Below are 18429 nucleotides of genomic sequence, written 5' to 3' on the forward strand. Positions count from 1 at the left end.
ACAGTTATAGTCTAGAAAGTACAAAACACATTTTCTTATTTCCTTTCAAACTTTAACTTATTTTAGTTTTCTTCCTTAAAAGGCCAAAGAAACTCTTTTTGTTAAGTCATTGATAGTCAGACTGGTACCACATCCAACACAAACCTTTCTTAAGTCTCTGATAGTCTATCAGGTGCGACAGCCAGCGGAACCTTTAGGACTCTTAGGCGTCTCTGACTGTTCCTGGTGGGTCTCTATTTTAGCTAACATTTAAAAACTATCATCTCTCAGAGGCCAAACTCACTTTTCTCTCGCCAACCCACAGTTGCAGTCTGCAGTGACTCAGTTCTGTTGATGACTGTTCTGTCTACCAAGCATGAACAGAAATCTCTTTCTACACAACTACTACTATGTGCCTCTGGACCTCATAAATATGAACAAATAAAGTGTTCCCTTATTCTTAAACTCTAGGATCTCTACTATCATCTAGTAGGTGCCACTACACAGCTTCAGCTAAGGCTAGACCCTTTCTAGTCCTCTTTTCTTCTTCCATATAGTCCCCAACTACACCGATGGGATCGGGCTTCAGTGAAACACAACCATTCGAGGCTGGACCCTGAAGCTCAGCGTGGTTTTAGCCTTCATTACCCTGGACTCCGCATGCTGTTGACTTGGGATCCACAGCTGACCTACAAGCTCCTCATGGACAGGAAACAACTCTTACAGACAGCGCCACTTCATAAGACACACAGACAGAATGACGCAGAACGGGAGTCACTTCGCACAGCTCTTTGAACCTTACTATTTTCTCGTTATCTTGCTTTATTAAAAACAAACCTCAAAAGAGACAAAAAATCCAGAAATATGTGAGGGGTTCTAAACCAGCTCATAAAACGGCTCATGGGCTGGATGGCAGCTCCATCCTTCAGACCAGCAGTGTGTGTCTGCGCTGTTTTACACCGTCACCTGTAGCCCTTGGACTCGCTTCTGTCTTGGGTGCTGTGCTGGGGACTAAGCACTGGGCCTTGAGTATACCTAGCAAACCCTCTTCCGCTGAGCTACACCCCAACCAAAACATTTTCTTATAAATATTTATATTCATAAGTAAATCAAGATGAGAGGTAGTAGTTACATACATTTTAAACCAGAAATAGACATTTAATTGCATATTCTGCCAATACCATGTCTGCCTCTTGTGCAAATGAGTCTAGTTTTAAAAAGTCTTTAAATAGTAACCTAGGATTATTGTTTGGAAAAGAATTTTCCTTTAATAACGACTGATTATCAAATTGCTTTAAAATTCAAGTAAGACAGAGTAAGCGTACAGATGTGCATTGGAAGGCAGGGAAATTAGTGTCTCAAGGGCACGGCAGGAGGGAACCTACAGTCAGTTCTAGGCACTCACGGTGCACACTCACAGAACACACCAAGTGTGTAGCTTACCTTTAAAGCTCCATAGCACAGCCCATACAGCAAGGCGACGGCCACAATGCTGCAGAGGAAACTGTACAGCGCTGCTAGCAGGCTGGTGGTGGCTAGACAGTGAGGGAGAAGGAAATCAGGATTTTACTAACACAGCAAAAAACTCAAATTCACGAAAACTCTATTAAGTAACACGATATTGATCTACTCATATGGCTTTTAAAATCCAGCTACTTCATCTTTTTCCTTGTATTTGACACAAGAAACACTTCTATCTCCAATATTTTGTTGAGATAGGCCACTCCCAGCAACCCTCTTGCCTTACCCTCCTAAGTGCTCAGATTACAGGTTATCAGGTACCATGTCTTGCCTGTCATCTTCAATCTTCGATAATATATATTTACCTCAGAATCTCAGAAAAAACATTTTTACCTATAATCGGCTTCAAAATGTATCTTGGGGGCTGGAGAGTTGGCTCAGTTTTAAGAGCATGCGCTGCGCATGCACAATTTGGTTCCGAGCACCCACATCAGACAGCTCAAAACCACCTGTAACTCCAGTTCCAGGGGGTCTGATGCCTCTGTACTCCACAGGTACCCACACACCACCTAATTAAAAATGTATCTTACATTACTAAGCTGTATTAGAAAACACAGCTTGCAAAGGCCTGAAATAAACTGGAGTATTAACCAATGAAAACAGCTTTCCTTGTAAAAATGACTGGTTTCACTCACAGCAGGAAGTCTGCATTCCCACTGCTCATCAATTCACACAAAACTGTGTAAATCAGATTTACTAAAACTGTCAACAACAAGCAAATGACCCCTACTCATTGACTAGGAATAAGAAGCAGGCATAGTTAAGTGTTACTCATATTAAAAATATACCCGAGAGTGTTTCTTAATCTAATTTTACATAGTGATCTAAGGCAAATCCATAGGGAATATTTATTTACTATTAAAAGCCTAACACTTTGGACACTTGTAACTTAAAATAACAAAGCCAGATACTCTAAGTCACCTACACAGAGCTCTCTCCATGCTCTGCAGATAAAACCAACAGCAGGTCCCTAAATACTGACATTACCTTCTCCTCATTCAGCTGAACTGATCAAAGGAACCCGATGTTTTAATTATACAATTCAAACATAAGAAAGCACGCTAGTATAATATACAGCAAGACAGAAAAGTTTTATTTTCTATTTACAATTTAAGCCAGATCAGCTGGAGAGATGACTCAGTGAGTAAAAGTGCTTGCAGTGAGGACCTGAGTTCAAATCCCCAACACCCATATAAAAAGCTAGGCATGGCTGCATGTGCCAGCTGACCTGGCCTGAAGTGTGAGCTTCTGGTTCAGGGCAGGAGGTAGAGAGCGAGACACTTAACACCCTCCTCTGGCCTCAGCGTGCACACAGGTGCACGCACCTATTCTCACACACACACCACACTCCATCTTATGCACATCAAATTGAAAACTAAGCCATGCCATCAGCATTTTACCTGAGATGATTTCAGTGCATTTTCAGTGCATGTTCAGTGCATGTTTGCAGAAGGCAAATGAGCATCACAAGTGTGAAGTGTGAAGAAGATGAAGTATAAGGCCGATGGCGTTGCTTTTGAGCATTTCCTCTGTTTGCATGCTCTTCTTTCCAAGAAATGTTAAATGATGAAGGGCATGCCGTCTCAACTACGCCATCTGCCGACAGCGCTGCTGCCGAGCTCTGCGGGTCACTGTCTTCCAGATTGCGAGTTGACTTTTTAATTTTTTTTTAAATAAAATACGTTCATGGTAAGAAAACTGTTTTTCTAAGTTATTGATTAATGTATACATAATCTACTCTAAAAACAGAGATAATTCTTAAAAGCTGATTTAGTAAAATGCTTTTAGATTCTGGCCTTGGCTCTGGAAGCAAGTACATGAGCATGCCAAATGCACACCCCAAAACAAAATCCAAGTACAATCAGACTCAACCTACTCAGCACAGACGATGTTTTAAACACCTGATGACTGAGTACAGATCACAGCTAAACCCTCCACAGCAGCCCTTGTTTTCTGCAGTTTCACTTTCCACAGGTTCTATTACCTGTGAGCATCTATAGGTCAAACACATACCATAGAAAATCCCAGAGAAAGAGAGAGGCCATATCCCATAACTTTTACTTGGTTTGTAGCATGTAAGTGCAGATGTATGCACCTGTGTGCACAAATGCATGCTGAGGTTAGAGGAGGGTGTTGGTGTCATCCTCATGTTGTAGCATGTGAGTGCAGGTGCATGCACCCGTGTGCATAAATGCCTGCTGAGGCTACAGGAGGGTGCTGGTGTCATCCTCCGCACTACTGCTTAAAGACAGGGTTTCCCACTGGACAGGAAGCTCATACAATCAGTTAGGCTGGCTGGATAAACAGCATTAATTGTTCTTCATTATTAGTCATTGTTGCTTACTTCACTGTGCCTAATGTATATATTAAACTATCACAGGTATGTAGGTACAGTACGGGAAAGACAGTCTATATAGGTTCTTGCTATTTGCAGTATCTACAGGTATAGCCATGGCACAGCTTGGAATATATTACCTATGGATGGGAGTGAGGGGCATGGACTACTGTATAAATTTCTTTTTGCAAATTATTTTGTTACTTTCTACACATTGATCTTTCTAACAATAGCAGACCTGACTACTTTTTCTTAACCACAACTAACTGCTTTTCTGCTTCAATTATTAAATAAATACCTTTTCTTTGCTAATCTCAATTCTAAAGTGATAAGTGGAGCAGTATTTTAACGTCCAGTTTATTACTTCACAGCAACTGCGGTTTACTCACCATTCCCACCAAAGATATGGATATCCAATTGTTCACAAAGGTACATTACAAACGTGTTCACCTGAGGCAGGAGACCAATGAAAAATACTATTGGGAAACAGAGTGTAAACACTATGGAAGGAAAGAAAAGTTTATTAAAAAGACTGCACCATTCTCTTGTTCAGTTAAAGCCCACACGCAATGAAGTCAAATTTAACATTTCATACTGTGTGTCTTTAAAAGATAGGATCTAAAATTAATGTCACTACAGAGCTGCTAGGTTTTTAAATCCTTCTACCTATAAAATATACCTTTTAAAATCATCTTAAGGGGCTGGGATACAACTCAATGGTAGTGCACTTGCCTGGTGAGCATGAGGCCCTATGTTCAATTCCAGCACAAGGGAAAACTCATTTCGACCATTTTTTTTTTTTATGTAACGTGAACCTAAAATGTATCATCATCATTATCTTTACCCTGCTCTCTTTTCAAGAACTGAATCAGAATCACTATCCTTATTCACCATTAACCTTTCCATTCTTAGAAGCTCTATAGCTGATTCTCAGACAGGACTACGGTTTAAGCAAAATAAGCTGCTTTATCTATTTGTCAGTAAACTCTTTGCAAACAAATAAACTAATGTTAAGATCAGAGATAAACGACTCACCGATAACCAAATCCCTGGCTGACAGAAGCACCAGTGGATTGGTGAAAGTTATTCCATATAATTTGAACTTGCTTGTAGTTAGGCTTCTACTGCCATAATCCAAGAGCCAAATAAGACCACAACATAAACAGAAGTAAACTGGCCTACTGTAGGCAATGATACGATTATGACCCTGCAAGCAATACATTTTCATTGTCAGTTTAGTTCATTTTGAAAGCCAAAACTAACTCCTGAAGTCATTACTAGCTTACGCTCTAATGGTTTGAACCATGTCCATATGAAAGGCAGGTTTCTGATGGTTGCAGAAAAATGTCAAGATAAATACAGAAAGGGGGAGGAATAGAATGAGCCCTGTGATACCATCAGAAATCAGAGCTTTTAGTATGAACTCATTAGCTTTAATAGGCATATAAATAGATTCAGGAGAAGTATACACATAAATATGAATGTACATATATAAGTTTTATAAGTTTTACCTACTGAGACAATAAAATTCCAGTAATAAGGTTACTAGCATCCTGATCTTAGTTTACAAATAGTATTTACAAAAAGAGCCAAAATCTCATAGGAAAGAGAAGATAGTTGGAGCCAGTAGAATATAAATTCAACCTAAATCATGATCACTCCTATTTTAGAAAAGAAAAAAGGCCATTAAAGGATCACAGGGCTATGTCAAAAGGATACAGAACAGTCTGACAGACTTCAAATGGCTAAGAGAAGGACAACCTCAGTATCAAAGCAAGTACTGTAACACTATAGTCCACTATAATACACCCCTAAGTCCACACAAACACACTGATCGCACATGTGAACACACACAGACACAGAGACAGAGAAAGGGCTTGGGTACAGCTCAGTGGTGGTGCAATGACTGTCTCACACGCACAGGTTCTGGGTTCATTATTAACACCACAAATAATCAGTTAAGTCAAAAGATAAAACTATCTATTCCTTTTAGTGAGAAATAAACTAACGTAGAACAGCAGAATTAGAAGATCAATACCTAGCTACTAACAAACAATGTCTGATTCAAACAAGAAACTAGTAGACATAAAACAAGTTAGCCAAAGTCTGTGAATCACTAAGATATGCATACAGACTCCAAGTCCCAATAAAAGACTCAGAACTACAAGGGTGAAAATGATGACATCTCGGGCTGGAGAGATGGCTCAGCGGTTAAGAGCATTGCCTGCTCTTCCAAAGGTCCTGAGTTCAATTCCCAGCAACCACATGGTGGCTCACAACCATCTGTAATGAGATCTGGTGCCCTCTTCTGGCATGCAGGCAGATATTACATAATAAATAAAAAAAAAAGCACTTAAATAAAATGATGGCATCTCTAGTGAAGCAGAAGTTCGGACAGAGAGGGTGTTTGCTTCAGGGAGGGCACGTGGCAACTGAGACACATTCTTACAGACAGCACTGCCGCTGGCCTCTACTTGGAAGAAGGTTCCTAATGTACATGACATCTCTGGCCTCCGTGAAAGCCTTGTCCAGCCCAAACATTAACACTGCAGATCTGAGGAAAACTTGAGCTACACCACCAGCATGAGGGAAATCAGTACCACATGGATTACCCTCCCCCACCCCCCCCCCCGCAAAATACAGTAACCTCTAATTAGAAAGAAACATCAAACATAAATTGGAGGACAATCTATAATATAACTGGCCTTGATCTATAAACAATTTCAATATGATGACTAAGGAACCACTCCAGGTTAAGAGACCAGATCGGGAACTCTACTGCCAGCTAAGAGAACAGATCAAACCTGAGAGACACCTATAGACTGGACAAGAGCACCATATTAGGGCTGATGTCCTAACTTTGACAGTCGTGTTGAGAGAATGTACAAAATGCTCTGAGGAAACACTGAGGTACTGGAGGTAAAGAGACATCATGTTTTCAAAGAAAGGGAAGAAAGGAAAGGAGGAGAGAGAACAGAGTGAGAAAGGGCTGAGCCAAACCTGAGAATTTAACCCAGGAATCTGGGGACAGGCATCAGCTTTTCTCTATGTCCCTTGACATTGTTCTGCAAGCCAGCACTCACGTCAGAATTCGGCTACATAGCAAAGCATGTAATATCATCACATTTCAAAAGTATTCCTACAGATGATGAACATCACTAATGAAAAGGAAACCATTTCCCTGCCTGATACTTTCTGCTCTGGTTGCATTAACTATTTCAGTATAAGGACAAAAATCATTATATTCAGGAATAAGAACTCTACTAAACACTATTCTTAGAGCTTATTTTTTTAATCTAGTTCATTCATTCATTTTGTTTTTCAAAAAACAATACAGGATTTCATTCTTTGGCCCAGGCTGGCCTGGAAATTATGTAGTTCTGGTCACTGTGGACACCCTGTAACCTTCCTTCTTCAGCTCCCTAAGTTCTGGGATAAAAGGTGTGAGCCACAGATCCCAGCTTTGCACTACTGTACAGAGGACATCCTTTGGTACTTCTACTACACAAATGGCTTGTTAGATCCAGAACCAGACCAACAGACATGGGGTAATCAGCAAGGATTTAATTTCATTACTTAGCACAAAAGTCTTAAATAGCAGTTGAATGCAGTACAGCTTTTGTCCTTGCTCTTAATTGTTCAAAGGTAAGCTTTTCTACTTCAAAATTCCATTTTCAATGCTTATTCACTGTTTTCAAATCGTAGTAAATGCAAACAACCAAGCTTATATGGATTGCGTCCGCTCAAGTGACACTCCCTTGAGACAGGCTGTCAGAAATGCATTATTATGCTCAGCTCAACCAGGACTCAGTCTGTCGGCACAGTGTCATCTCCTTTCATGTTCATAAATCAACCACACAGTGTGGCCAAACTTAGATGAAACAAAAGATACAAATGTAACTCGATCTGGTACACCCAGGAGAAACTACAGGCTGTGGTTGGGGGTCGAGGAGCTGCAACTTACAGTCCCTTCCAGGAGACTTACATGTCTGGGAGAGGAAGAATCTGGTTGGACACTCTAGAAATGAAGCAGAAAGACATATTATTTTACTCAATCTCAGGGAATTCCACAAGCCAAGTTAAAAAAAACTAACAAAAAACCCCAACAGTTTATTCTCATTTTTAAGCTAAGTCACAAAATGCTGGGCTTCATTATGAGACCGTCATTTGTACATATGAGCATGTTTTAGTAGCAGTCATCCATCCCTTCCTCATCTCTCCCCATCTCACCTGCACCCTTTTCCTTCCATGATACTGTCCTTTCTGCTTTCATGTCTAATACCGCTCGATGTGTGTCTTCAGTACCTAACTATGTGTATGTATCCAATTATATGTCTATATCCAACTCTCTTTATATGTGTGTGTAACTAACTATGTATGTGTGCATATACAGATATTTACATCTTTATTCTGCATATGAGAGAAAACCTGTAATATTTGTCTTTCTAAATTTCATTTATTCCACTTAACATGCTGATCTCCAGTTATATCCATTTTAATGAAAATGACATTTATTTTATTTTGAGACATGTCTCTTTATACACTCCTGGCTGTCCTTGAACTCACTATGTAAATCAAATTAGTCTCAAACTCAACGAGATCTGCTTGCCTTCACCATCAATTCATTCCTTATAGACGAGTTAAAATCCTGTGTGTATATATGTATCCATCTTATTTAAACTCTTAAACCACTTCTTTTATTTTTTGAGATTATATATTTCTCCCTTCCCTTCTCTCCCTCCAACTCCTGCTACATGACCCTTTTTCATGCTCATGGCCTTTGAAGTTTTTGTTTCCTGCACATATGGATAAACACATATTTCCTTAACCTACTCAGTCTGTTCCTTGTAAGTATGTTTTCAGGGCTGACCATTTGGCACTGGATAACCAATTAAGGGGCTCTTTCCTGGGGAAGACTATTTCTCCCACTCCCAGCATTCTGGTTGCCTATTGTTGTTTTTGTCAAAAGCAACTTTTACAATGCTCTGAAGTGATTCTTGCAACCAAGAAATCACAAACATTAATTCCAAACATGAAGCACCAGCTCTAGGAACTGGCTTTCCAGGATAATAAACACAGTGCACACTGCCTCTCATTTTTGCTTATTTTAGCCAATTAATGACTACAACTACCCAGCTGAATGTTTGAGTTGGCGTACAGTAGATAGGTCCACCTTTCAGCACGGCTCTTTACTATGTGTAAGCATAGCTACCATATTCTGCAGGCTACTGTTCCACTCAGGAGACACACAGGAACTTGGGTTAGCTAAGTTCTAGTTCCACTTACAGATTCTAAGTTTACTAAATTGTGATAAATAAATTTATTATCTGCTTTTGCACAGCAAAATAATCAAGGGCAATCCTGCTGTATCCTATGAAAATGTCCTAATGTCATCATGTAATTCCTCAATCAGAACTTCTCCCTGATCCTCGTTCATCTCCAGAGGCACACAACACACTTTCCCAGACAGTCCATCACCACACTGCACCAGGCGAGCGGAGTCTGACATGTGTCCTTCTCTGGATATGAGCCTGGGTAATCTTTGAGTCCTCTCAACCTCAGTGCCTTCTGAAACTCTGATTCCTGCCTTCCCGTTTCTGTTTATGACATTGCTGCTCTTCTAGCCAGCTAGTTCAACCACCACCACCACAATAGCAACCTGTCGCCTTTCTCCTTGTTTAACCACACTAACCTGAAAATGTGGACAAAATTAACAAGACACACTAGTGCCAGAGAATGAGTTTTTATGGATTAAGGCAACAAAGGGATATATAAGATGGCTGAGGGAAGGGCAACAACAAGGAACAGCAATTTTAACATGTACACCAAATTTAATCAAAGAGACTTGATTACTTCTTATTGAGGAAGGAAGAAAAGAACTTACGGGGCTTAACACTGCAAAAACAGAAAACGTGAAAGAAAACCAATGACCAGAGGTGATAACATGCAACTTGCAGCCGCGTCTGTCCGTCAGTCAGGACTAAAGCCTGCAAAAGATGCAAAGCTTTCCCATCCATCTGGACATAGTGTGTGTAATGGCTCGATGACTAAAGCAGTAAAACCGAGTAGGGCACCCAGGCTCGAGAATTCTCAAAGTCAGCAACACGCAAAGAATAAAGAAGCAACAATAGAGGACAGTCATCTGAGGACCAAGAGCCACCCAGGCTGTGCAAGGTCACAGGGCAGTGGAGAGGACGTGGAGAGGAGACAGCATTAACAGATGTTAAATGACAGAGAATGTGGCTGGCAATACAGGAAGCAATAACCTAGATGGATTACTTCAGATGTTAGCTATAAACAGAAAAGTCAAAGACAGTAGAGAGCACCAACAGAACTGAAGCAGCTGTGGCAGCCTGGAGGGCTCTGCACACCAGCATCTCTACGGGATGCAGCCTCTGCAGAGTAAGACAGGCTCATCAAGAAGAAGGAAGCACTGTTAACAGCAGAAGGCAAAGCTTTGGCCAGTCATCAGCTGATGTGCTGGATTCTCCCACTAATGTTTACAATGACAACATGGATGCTTCTGAGCCACTACTCAGTCACTAACAAAGGGACATCATTATTTTCTTTGATGGCCCCTAGAAATAAAAACTATTTCTAGTTTTTGACATAATGTTATCTACCAATGACAATTTTAATAAATCCCACCCATAGAACAGAAAGCTCAAAGGTCAGAAAAGAAAGGTTAGTGCTGGTAAATTAAACAGAAATAAATCTCAAAGATGCAAATTCTTATTTTAACGAGTCTTCTCTTTTAATTCAAAGAATTTGTTTTTAGTAAATTCAGTGTACACACAATTATTTTTTTAAGTTTACACCCTGCTCCGGTTCCTACATGATCTAATGTAAACCTCCAAGGAAAATAACCCTAAGAGTTATCATTCTGCGGTGAGCTGGTGAGTGGCTTTAGACACAGCACAGTAGGCAGAGACACTGGTACCTTGAGCAATGAGTACTGGCAGCTAGCTATCACCAGGCAGAACTGGAACACCCAGATGTCTCTGAAGAAGCCTTGGATGAGAAGAATGGATCCCAAAAAAGCCACAAGAATAGCCAGGACGACAGCTAATATATTCTCCAGGATCTCACGGTTTCTGTAGATGGAAAAATTAACACAGAGGTCTATCATGAATACAAGCAAATATTCAGAGTGAAAATGGGGAAGACATCAACATGAGGCCTGCTGAGGTTTATTCTGAATGCCTGGTTTAAAGAACATTTCAGGTCATACAGAAAAAGAAACTAGTATCTGAGGACACGACACACGAGAGTGCAGGGTCCTCTAACACAGCTGTCCTGTGACACACGGGAGGGCAGGGTCCTCTAACACAGTTGTCCTGTGACACACGGGAGGGCAGGGTCCTCTAACACAGCTGTCCTGTGATAACATAATACAAATTGTTCTCATTACATCTTCTCTGTAAAATATGCTGTAAATTAACTAACCAATTTGGATGGTAAATGAAGCTGACATAGGAAGAAGTTTAAAAATCAAAATCTCAAAACAATTTTAGAAAATTTGAAATATGCTATTTTATAACATAAAGCTTGCAACCACATGCAGCAAGTAGCAGGTGGTTTTGTTTCCCCATCTCTCATCCTAATCAGAAATAATCCAAAAACACACTTAATAAAACTACTTAAGCACAAGATCTTACATATATTAAGAATGAAGTACAACTAAACCCAATTCTGCTTCTACCAAAGTTGCTCAGGCAATTCTAACCCAGCAAACTCACACTGTAAAAGACGTAACATGTTACCTGAGATACCACAAGCAGAAACAAAGATTTTAGGCTGTACCAAAAAGCTAATAATTTCTTACAAGTTTTATTCATAAATGTTAAAGAAATATTTGCATAGCATGTCTACTGTATAAATCAAAACTGACAAAGTATAAGTCTTGTTAGTAAAAACATAAAGAGGGGAAAACACACTACACCAACTGGGTGATGGTGGCACACACCTTTAATCCCAACACTTGGGAGGCAGAGACAGGCAGATCTCTGTGAGGTCAAGGCCAGTTTGGTCTACAGATCTAGTTCCAGGACAGCCAGGACTGTTATACAGAGGAACCCTGTCTTGAAAAACCCAAACCAAAATAAAACAAAACCCCCACATTACACCAAATTATTATTTATAATAGCTTTATGGAGGGATTACTGAATGCAACTCTATTTCCAAAATTTTTTACATATTTAAATCTTCAGTGGGTAAAAAATTTTTAATCACAAAAATTTTAAAGTTCACTTTTATTAACTCAAGACTATATTTATAGTCACTATCCCATTCAAGAGTTCAACGTTGTTTCAAGTCAAGAAGTATTGGTGTTTTCATCCCACTGTAGATGGCAGGAAGGTGACCGGCCACCAGCTCCCTTCCCACCCTAATGCTGCTGCCGCCATCTCTTTTATGACTGGAACACATGGCCTTTGTACAGTTTCTATGTCATGAACCCAATCATCAATCAGTTCTCTTGTTGAGTTTGGTTTTTTGTGACAAGGCTAGTATGTTTTCTATAACCTTGGGGATAAATATTTTGTTTCACATATTTTACTGTCTTATATTCCACATTTATATCTACGATCAATTTTGATTTAGTTTTTGTGATACAGTACAAGGTAAGGATTCAAATTTTATTTTTTGTATATGGAAACTGCTATTTTACTGCCAAGTCTCCACTTCACTGATTTGCATAGTTCTTAAATAACACCTGGGCGTGGAGCTTACTCTCCAGGAGGGTTCCTAATGGTAATTCCATTTAGATGGGTCTATGATAATTAAATCTTTCAAGGAATTTGTCCTTTTCACTGTTTACTGTCAATTTATTGACACAAAGCTGTTGATAATGTTTCCTTATTGCTCTTTAATCCCTGTGGGGTTTGTAGTGGCCTCACACCTCACAGTTCCCATCTGGTCATCAGGCAGCTAAGGGTTCATCAGTTTCACCACTGCTCCCAAAAATGCAGTCTTAGATTTCCTTGATTTTTCTGTTTTCATACTATGTTTGTGTCCTTAGATAAGTGCTTGTCTTTCTAGTTCCTAGTACAGAAATGAATCACAGAACTGAGGTCTTGTTCCAGCCTAGGTCCTCAGTGCCACAGATTTCCCTAAGTACGAAAGAAGCCATTTTCATTTACTTTAAAATACTTTGTAGTTTCCCCTCAAATTCTTATCTACCCACGGATTATTTAAAACTATTAACTTCCAAATATAACAGGGTTGTTCAAGGCTCAATGATTTAGTTCTGTTGTCAAAGACCACACTCAATGTGATCTAATTCTTTTCACTAAGCCTTACAGATCAGAATCTGGTCAGTCTATATAACATCCCAGGAACAATTAAACAATATGTTGCTGTGGGATAATGCTCTTGTACCCTGTAAAGACCTGTCACTTATATTGGTTTAATAAAATGATGATTGGCCAGTAGCCATGCAGGAAGTATAGGCAGGGTGACCAGACTAGGAGAATTCTGGGAAGAGAAAGGCAGAGAGTCAGTTGCAAGCCAGATGCAGAGGAAGCAAGATGAGAATGCCTCACTGATAAAAGGTACCAAGTCACAAGGCTAAACATAGATAAGAATTATGGTTTAATTTGTTGTAAAAGCTAGTTAATAAGAAGCATGAGCCAATAGGCCAACCAGTTTATAATTCATATAAACCTCTGCGTGTTTATTGGGACTAAATAGCTGCAGGATCAGGCAGGACAGAAACCTCTGCCTACAATATGTAATCTCATTACAGGTGGCTGCTCCAGAAGTGCCAATTAAGTGTGCAAGTCAACTATCTCTGTAATAGCTGGGTTTCCAGTGTCCCCAAAGGACCATGTGTTGAAGGCTTGCTCCTCAGCCTATGCAGCTATTAGGAGGCTGTGGCACCTGGGAGGAGGCACGGCCCTGCTGAAGGAAGTCAAGTCAGGGGTGTGCCTCTGAGGGGCTGCTGGAAGCCCTGCCCTTTCCTGTCTGTCTCTGCTTCCAGCAGTAATGGAGTAATAAACATAGTCTTCCGCTATTTTCACTCTGCTATTCTGCCCATCACAGGCCCCACAGCAAAGAATCAAGTGACTACAAACTGAAACTTTGAAAACTGTGAGCCAAAGCAAACCTTCCTTTATAAGGGAATTCAGGTATCTTGTCATGGCACAGCAAGCTGACTGATTGCAATGGAGTGCAAAGATCACTTATAATTGTAGGTTCATCTGCTTCTCCTGTTTCTATTGGTTTCTGTTTTACGTTTCTTTGAGGTGTTAGGTGTAGAAGGAGCTGCGGGCTGCGTTCCTGCCACCCAGCTCCCGGCCGCCTGGCTAGCTTATGCCCCGGAATAATAACACACAAACTGTATTCATATAAACACTGCTTGGCCCATTTCTATTAATGTGTGTAGCACCACGAGGTGGTGACTTATTTTGCCTAATCCATATTTAGTAATCTGTGTAGCACCAGTCTTACCGGGAAAGATTCACATGTCTGATCTGGCGGCTTGCTTCATCACGTCTGCCCTGGAGAGCAGAGGCATGGCGTCTGAGCTCACTTCCTCTTCCTCTTCCTCCCAGCATTCTGTTCTGTTTACTCCACCCACCTATGTTCTAACCTATCAGGCCAAGCAGTTTCTTTATTAATTAACCAATGACCTTCCTCCATCAGTTAGGGGTGCTGATGATAACACTGTCTTTCTGCATGTTCAGTATCTGTGGTGTCACTAAGATACATCATCAGCCTCTATGAAGTTTGAAGCTCTGTTTTAGGCACAGAAACTTAGGACTATTACATTTTACATATTAAACTGGGCCTTTATCATTATGAAATAACTCTCTTTATCTTTGGCAATATCCTCTTGAGGTAGTTTGAATGTAAATGGCCCCTATATCTCATAGGAAGTGGCACAATGAGGAGGTGTGGCTTTGTTGGAGTGGGTATGGCCTTGTTGGAGGAAGTGTGTCACGGTGGGAGGGGCAGTCTTTGAGGTTTCCTACACTCAAGATTCTGCCCAGGGTCTGAATCCACTTCCTGTTGCCTTCTAACCAAGATGTAGATTTAGCCAGCACCATGTCTGCCTGTACATTGTTAGGCTCCCCACCGTGATAAGGCACTGAACCTCTGAACTGTAAGTGAACCATCTCAATTAAAATGTTTTCCTTTATAGGAGTTGCCATGGTCTCTTCACAGCAACTGAAACACTAAGACACCTTTGCTCTGAAATCTGCACCTAAGAGTGGCCAGTGCTCTCAACCTCTGAACCAGCTCTCCAACCCCAATCCATGGGCGTTTGCAGGGTATTTTAAAGATACATAAATGGCTACATGTTGACAGTGTTTTTCCTTTCCATCCCGCTAGCCATGTTCCATTGTCTTCTCACACGCCTAACTTTCAGGCAGCTGGACATTTTTCCCATGCTCATTCCTCTGCACAGAGTATTCTTTTGATAGGTTTCTTGTGGTTTTAAAGACTGGACTTGAGCAAGTATGTCCCTTAGGTAAGTTTCTCATGTGGCTTCTGCTTAGGTTGTATTGAGCCTCTTGAGTGCATTGGTAGTTTTCATATAGTATGTAGTTTCCACTATTATTTCTGCAAGTCTTGTCTCTTCTTGAAGTTGTTCCACAAGACACTCTTTTTGGTTTTATGCTCCTGTCACTACTTTACTCTAGATGGCTCTCCTGATGTGCCTACAAGTTCACTAGTCTATTTTTCAACAAAGTTTTAACTATTGGCAATCCTACTAGTACATTATTTTTTAATGGCAATGTTGTAGCATTCAACTCTGTAATTATTTTTTCATGTCTCTACTTAATTTTTCAAATAAACAGAATCCAGTTGCAATTATTTTAAGAATCCATATCTAACAGTTAACATCCCTACTGGTAATAGGTTGGTCTTGATTTATTCTTTTTCCCATGATTCATGTTTTTTCACTTTGCATAGCTGGTCACCTCTGAGTAGATGACAGGTGGCAGTCATTACTTGTTGGGAGGTATGTATTTCTGGGTTTTTATAAAGTTTGAATCTGTTATGCTACTTTGATTCCTTTAGGTCTTGCTTTTACAATTTGTTTGGTAGGTCTGAAGTGTGGTACAGGAGGCTAATGCTGCCACACATTTAAAGCAAGGGCTTCTTAAGCAGACAGCTCTTCAGACACAGGAGCCAATCATGGTCTGCAGAATCCTGCTGCCGTTCTCTCAACAGCTCCCTTCTGTGATGTTTTACACTACAGACTCATCTCTAAACTCAAGACATGTACTGAATTCTATGCTCCTCCTTCTGTGTCACACACAGAGTGCTGGTGATTTAGAGTCCACACCCCCGACTTCCCGCTTTCCAGGGTCACTGTCAGTACTGACTTATCTCCAAGATTCTGCCTGTCTATATTTCACAGGGAGGGTAAATCCTACTTGTTGACAGGAAGCAGCTACTGGTCACCAAGCTTATAATAAACAAATGTGTTTACCACTAGGACAGGATGCTGAACAACAGGGCAGCAGGGTTCCTCTTCCCCCTTTCATCCTCCATATCACCTATAACCTTAAGATCATAAAATAATTCATATGCTCTCAACAATCAACTGCATGACTCACATTAATAGTAAAAACATATCCTTATAGAAATATTTTAGGATTGCAGAAAAAAAGCTTTTAACAGCTTAAGAGAGTTAATATTTAAAAGTCTGTTAAGTTTGATCTTGAAAGGATGAAAATTGAAAGTATTTTCCAACATGATACTCAGGTGAAAATATCAATGGGTAATTAGAAAAAAATCACTTTAATAATAGTATCGCTGGGCAGTGGTGGCACACACCTTTAATCCCAGCACTACAGAGGCAAAGGCAGGCAAATCTCTGTGAGTTCGAGGCCAGCCTGCTCTACAGAGCCAATTCCAGGACAGCCAGGGCCTGAGAAACCCTGTCTTGGAAAACAAAACAAATAAACCAACAAATTAATACCATGCTATGGTCTTACCTATCAAACAGCGCCAAAAGTGTGAGTCTGTCAAAGTTAATACCAATCCACAGCTGGGGTAGGATCCAAAAACGGTAATAGTGTTTAACTTTTTGGGCAGCTTCTTCAGTGGGGCCATAAGTGGCTGCCAAGTCAGGGCTTAGATCAATGTCCTGTTGCTCCAACAGATCTGTGTCAATTGTCAACAGCCTGTTCAACCGAATCTGTGGGAGAGAAAACTAGAAACATGGCCGTACTGAAAGGGTTAAATATTCTTGATGTAAGCAAGATTCAAAGTTTGTCAGCTTATAAATTATTTGAGCCCCTAATTCTAGTTTACTCCTTGTGATAACTCATGAAACCTAGAATCTATAGAAGGTGGCAACAGGAAGTAAATCAAAAAAAAAGCAAATTCGATCACCAGACCATTAGGACAGGTGTCTGAAAGATACAGCCGGTGCAACACAAAAACCGCTGGCTGTGGCCCCGGGGGGCCTCCCACCTCCATCTCATTTAAGCCCTTTTCTCATTAAGCTATCAACTGTGCTGCCAGGGCCCGAGAGCCTTTGAGGGCTCATCGCTGGTATTACTGTCTTTAGAAGCCTCCTCACCTGAACCTACGGAGCAAAGCGCTAACTCTTCTAGTCACCAGTCCTCCAGTTTGCCCTTCCTCTGAAAACATCAAATGTTTTTAGTCTCCACAGCACAGGGCAGGACTGTGCTGTTTCTGGGTTCCTATGCTACTCAAAAGCGGAAGACAAGCCGGGCGGTGGTGGCGCACGCCTTTAATCCCAGCACTCGGGAGGCAGAGGCAGGCGGATCTCTGTGAGTTCGAGGCCAGCCTGGTCTACAAGAGCTAGTTCCAGGATAGGCTCCAGAGCTACAGAGAAACCCTGTCTCAAAAACAAAACAAAACAAAAAAAAAAAAGACACCAGTATGATCATCTTCTCACTCCTGCTTCTAGCAGGCAAAACCTTTACTATTCAAACACACAAGAACAGTCGAGAAAAACTGCTGGGTTTGATCTTTAAATATTGATTGATACTTCTCCAAACATTTTCTTATCTATTCTAGGGTTTCTCAATTCTGGCACTACCAATGCTTCTGGCTAGATAATCTTCATTATGGGGCTGTGCCCAACATTACAGAACGTCTCTTGGCACCGCAGGTCCCTGTCTATAGTTTACAATGGCATTCCTACAGTCATGTCAAAACGTTTCCAGACACAGTCAATACCCACTGGCTGCTCACTGCTCTACGCCACCTCACAGCCCCGGCCTTAAATCCCGCTCAGAAGTCATCTTCAAGCAGTCGTTAGGCAGATGCTCAGAATAAATCCATCCACGTCACTAATAAGGACTTCACCCCTTCTGCTTTCCAACTTGACTTATATGTATCTTGATGGCAAAAGGTGTGTTTTAAAATCCCCGTTTTCTCTCAGACAATACCTTTCCATATAATGTTACTCAGTTTTCCACCAACACATACACTAGTCAAATAAGTGAGTTAATAATCAACAGATAGTTAAAAGCCAGCACCAAATCATATTATTCAAAGTGAAATTGCGGGATACAATAGTTGGCTCGGCAAGCTAAGGCACTTGCTGCCAAGCCTAAGGCAAGTTTGATCTCCAGGATCCTTACGGTGTGCTCAGACCGCCCTAT

General features: G+C 40.8%; 1 protein-coding gene across 5 annotated transcripts in view; it reads right to left on the bottom strand.

Moving 5' to 3' along the window:
- Positions 1 to 18429, bottom strand: part of Pcnx1 (pecanex 1) — a 141058-nt gene that overhangs the window by 39294 nt on the left and 83335 nt on the right. For 3 of the 5 annotated variants that reach the window (XM_057782089.1, XM_057782087.1, XM_057782086.1), the window contains 6 exons: positions 16786 to 17003; positions 10776 to 10929; positions 7821 to 7853; positions 4871 to 5042; positions 4225 to 4335; positions 1423 to 1514 (listed from right to left, as the gene is read on the bottom strand). In XM_057782089.1, coding sequence (XP_057638072.1) covers positions 1423 to 1514; positions 4225 to 4335; positions 4871 to 5042; positions 7821 to 7853; positions 10776 to 10929; positions 16786 to 17003 — 780 coding nt within the window. The remainder of the gene's footprint in view (positions 1 to 1422; positions 1515 to 4224; positions 4336 to 4870; positions 5043 to 7820; positions 7854 to 10775; positions 10930 to 16785; positions 17004 to 18429) is intronic. The other 2 variants (XM_057782090.1, XM_057782088.1) reach the window with 1 other exon arrangement.

Source organism: Chionomys nivalis, chromosome 10 (genome assembly GCF_950005125.1).
Source record: "Chionomys nivalis chromosome 10, mChiNiv1.1, whole genome shotgun sequence".
Lineage (NCBI taxonomy): Eukaryota > Metazoa > Chordata > Mammalia > Rodentia > Cricetidae > Chionomys > Chionomys nivalis.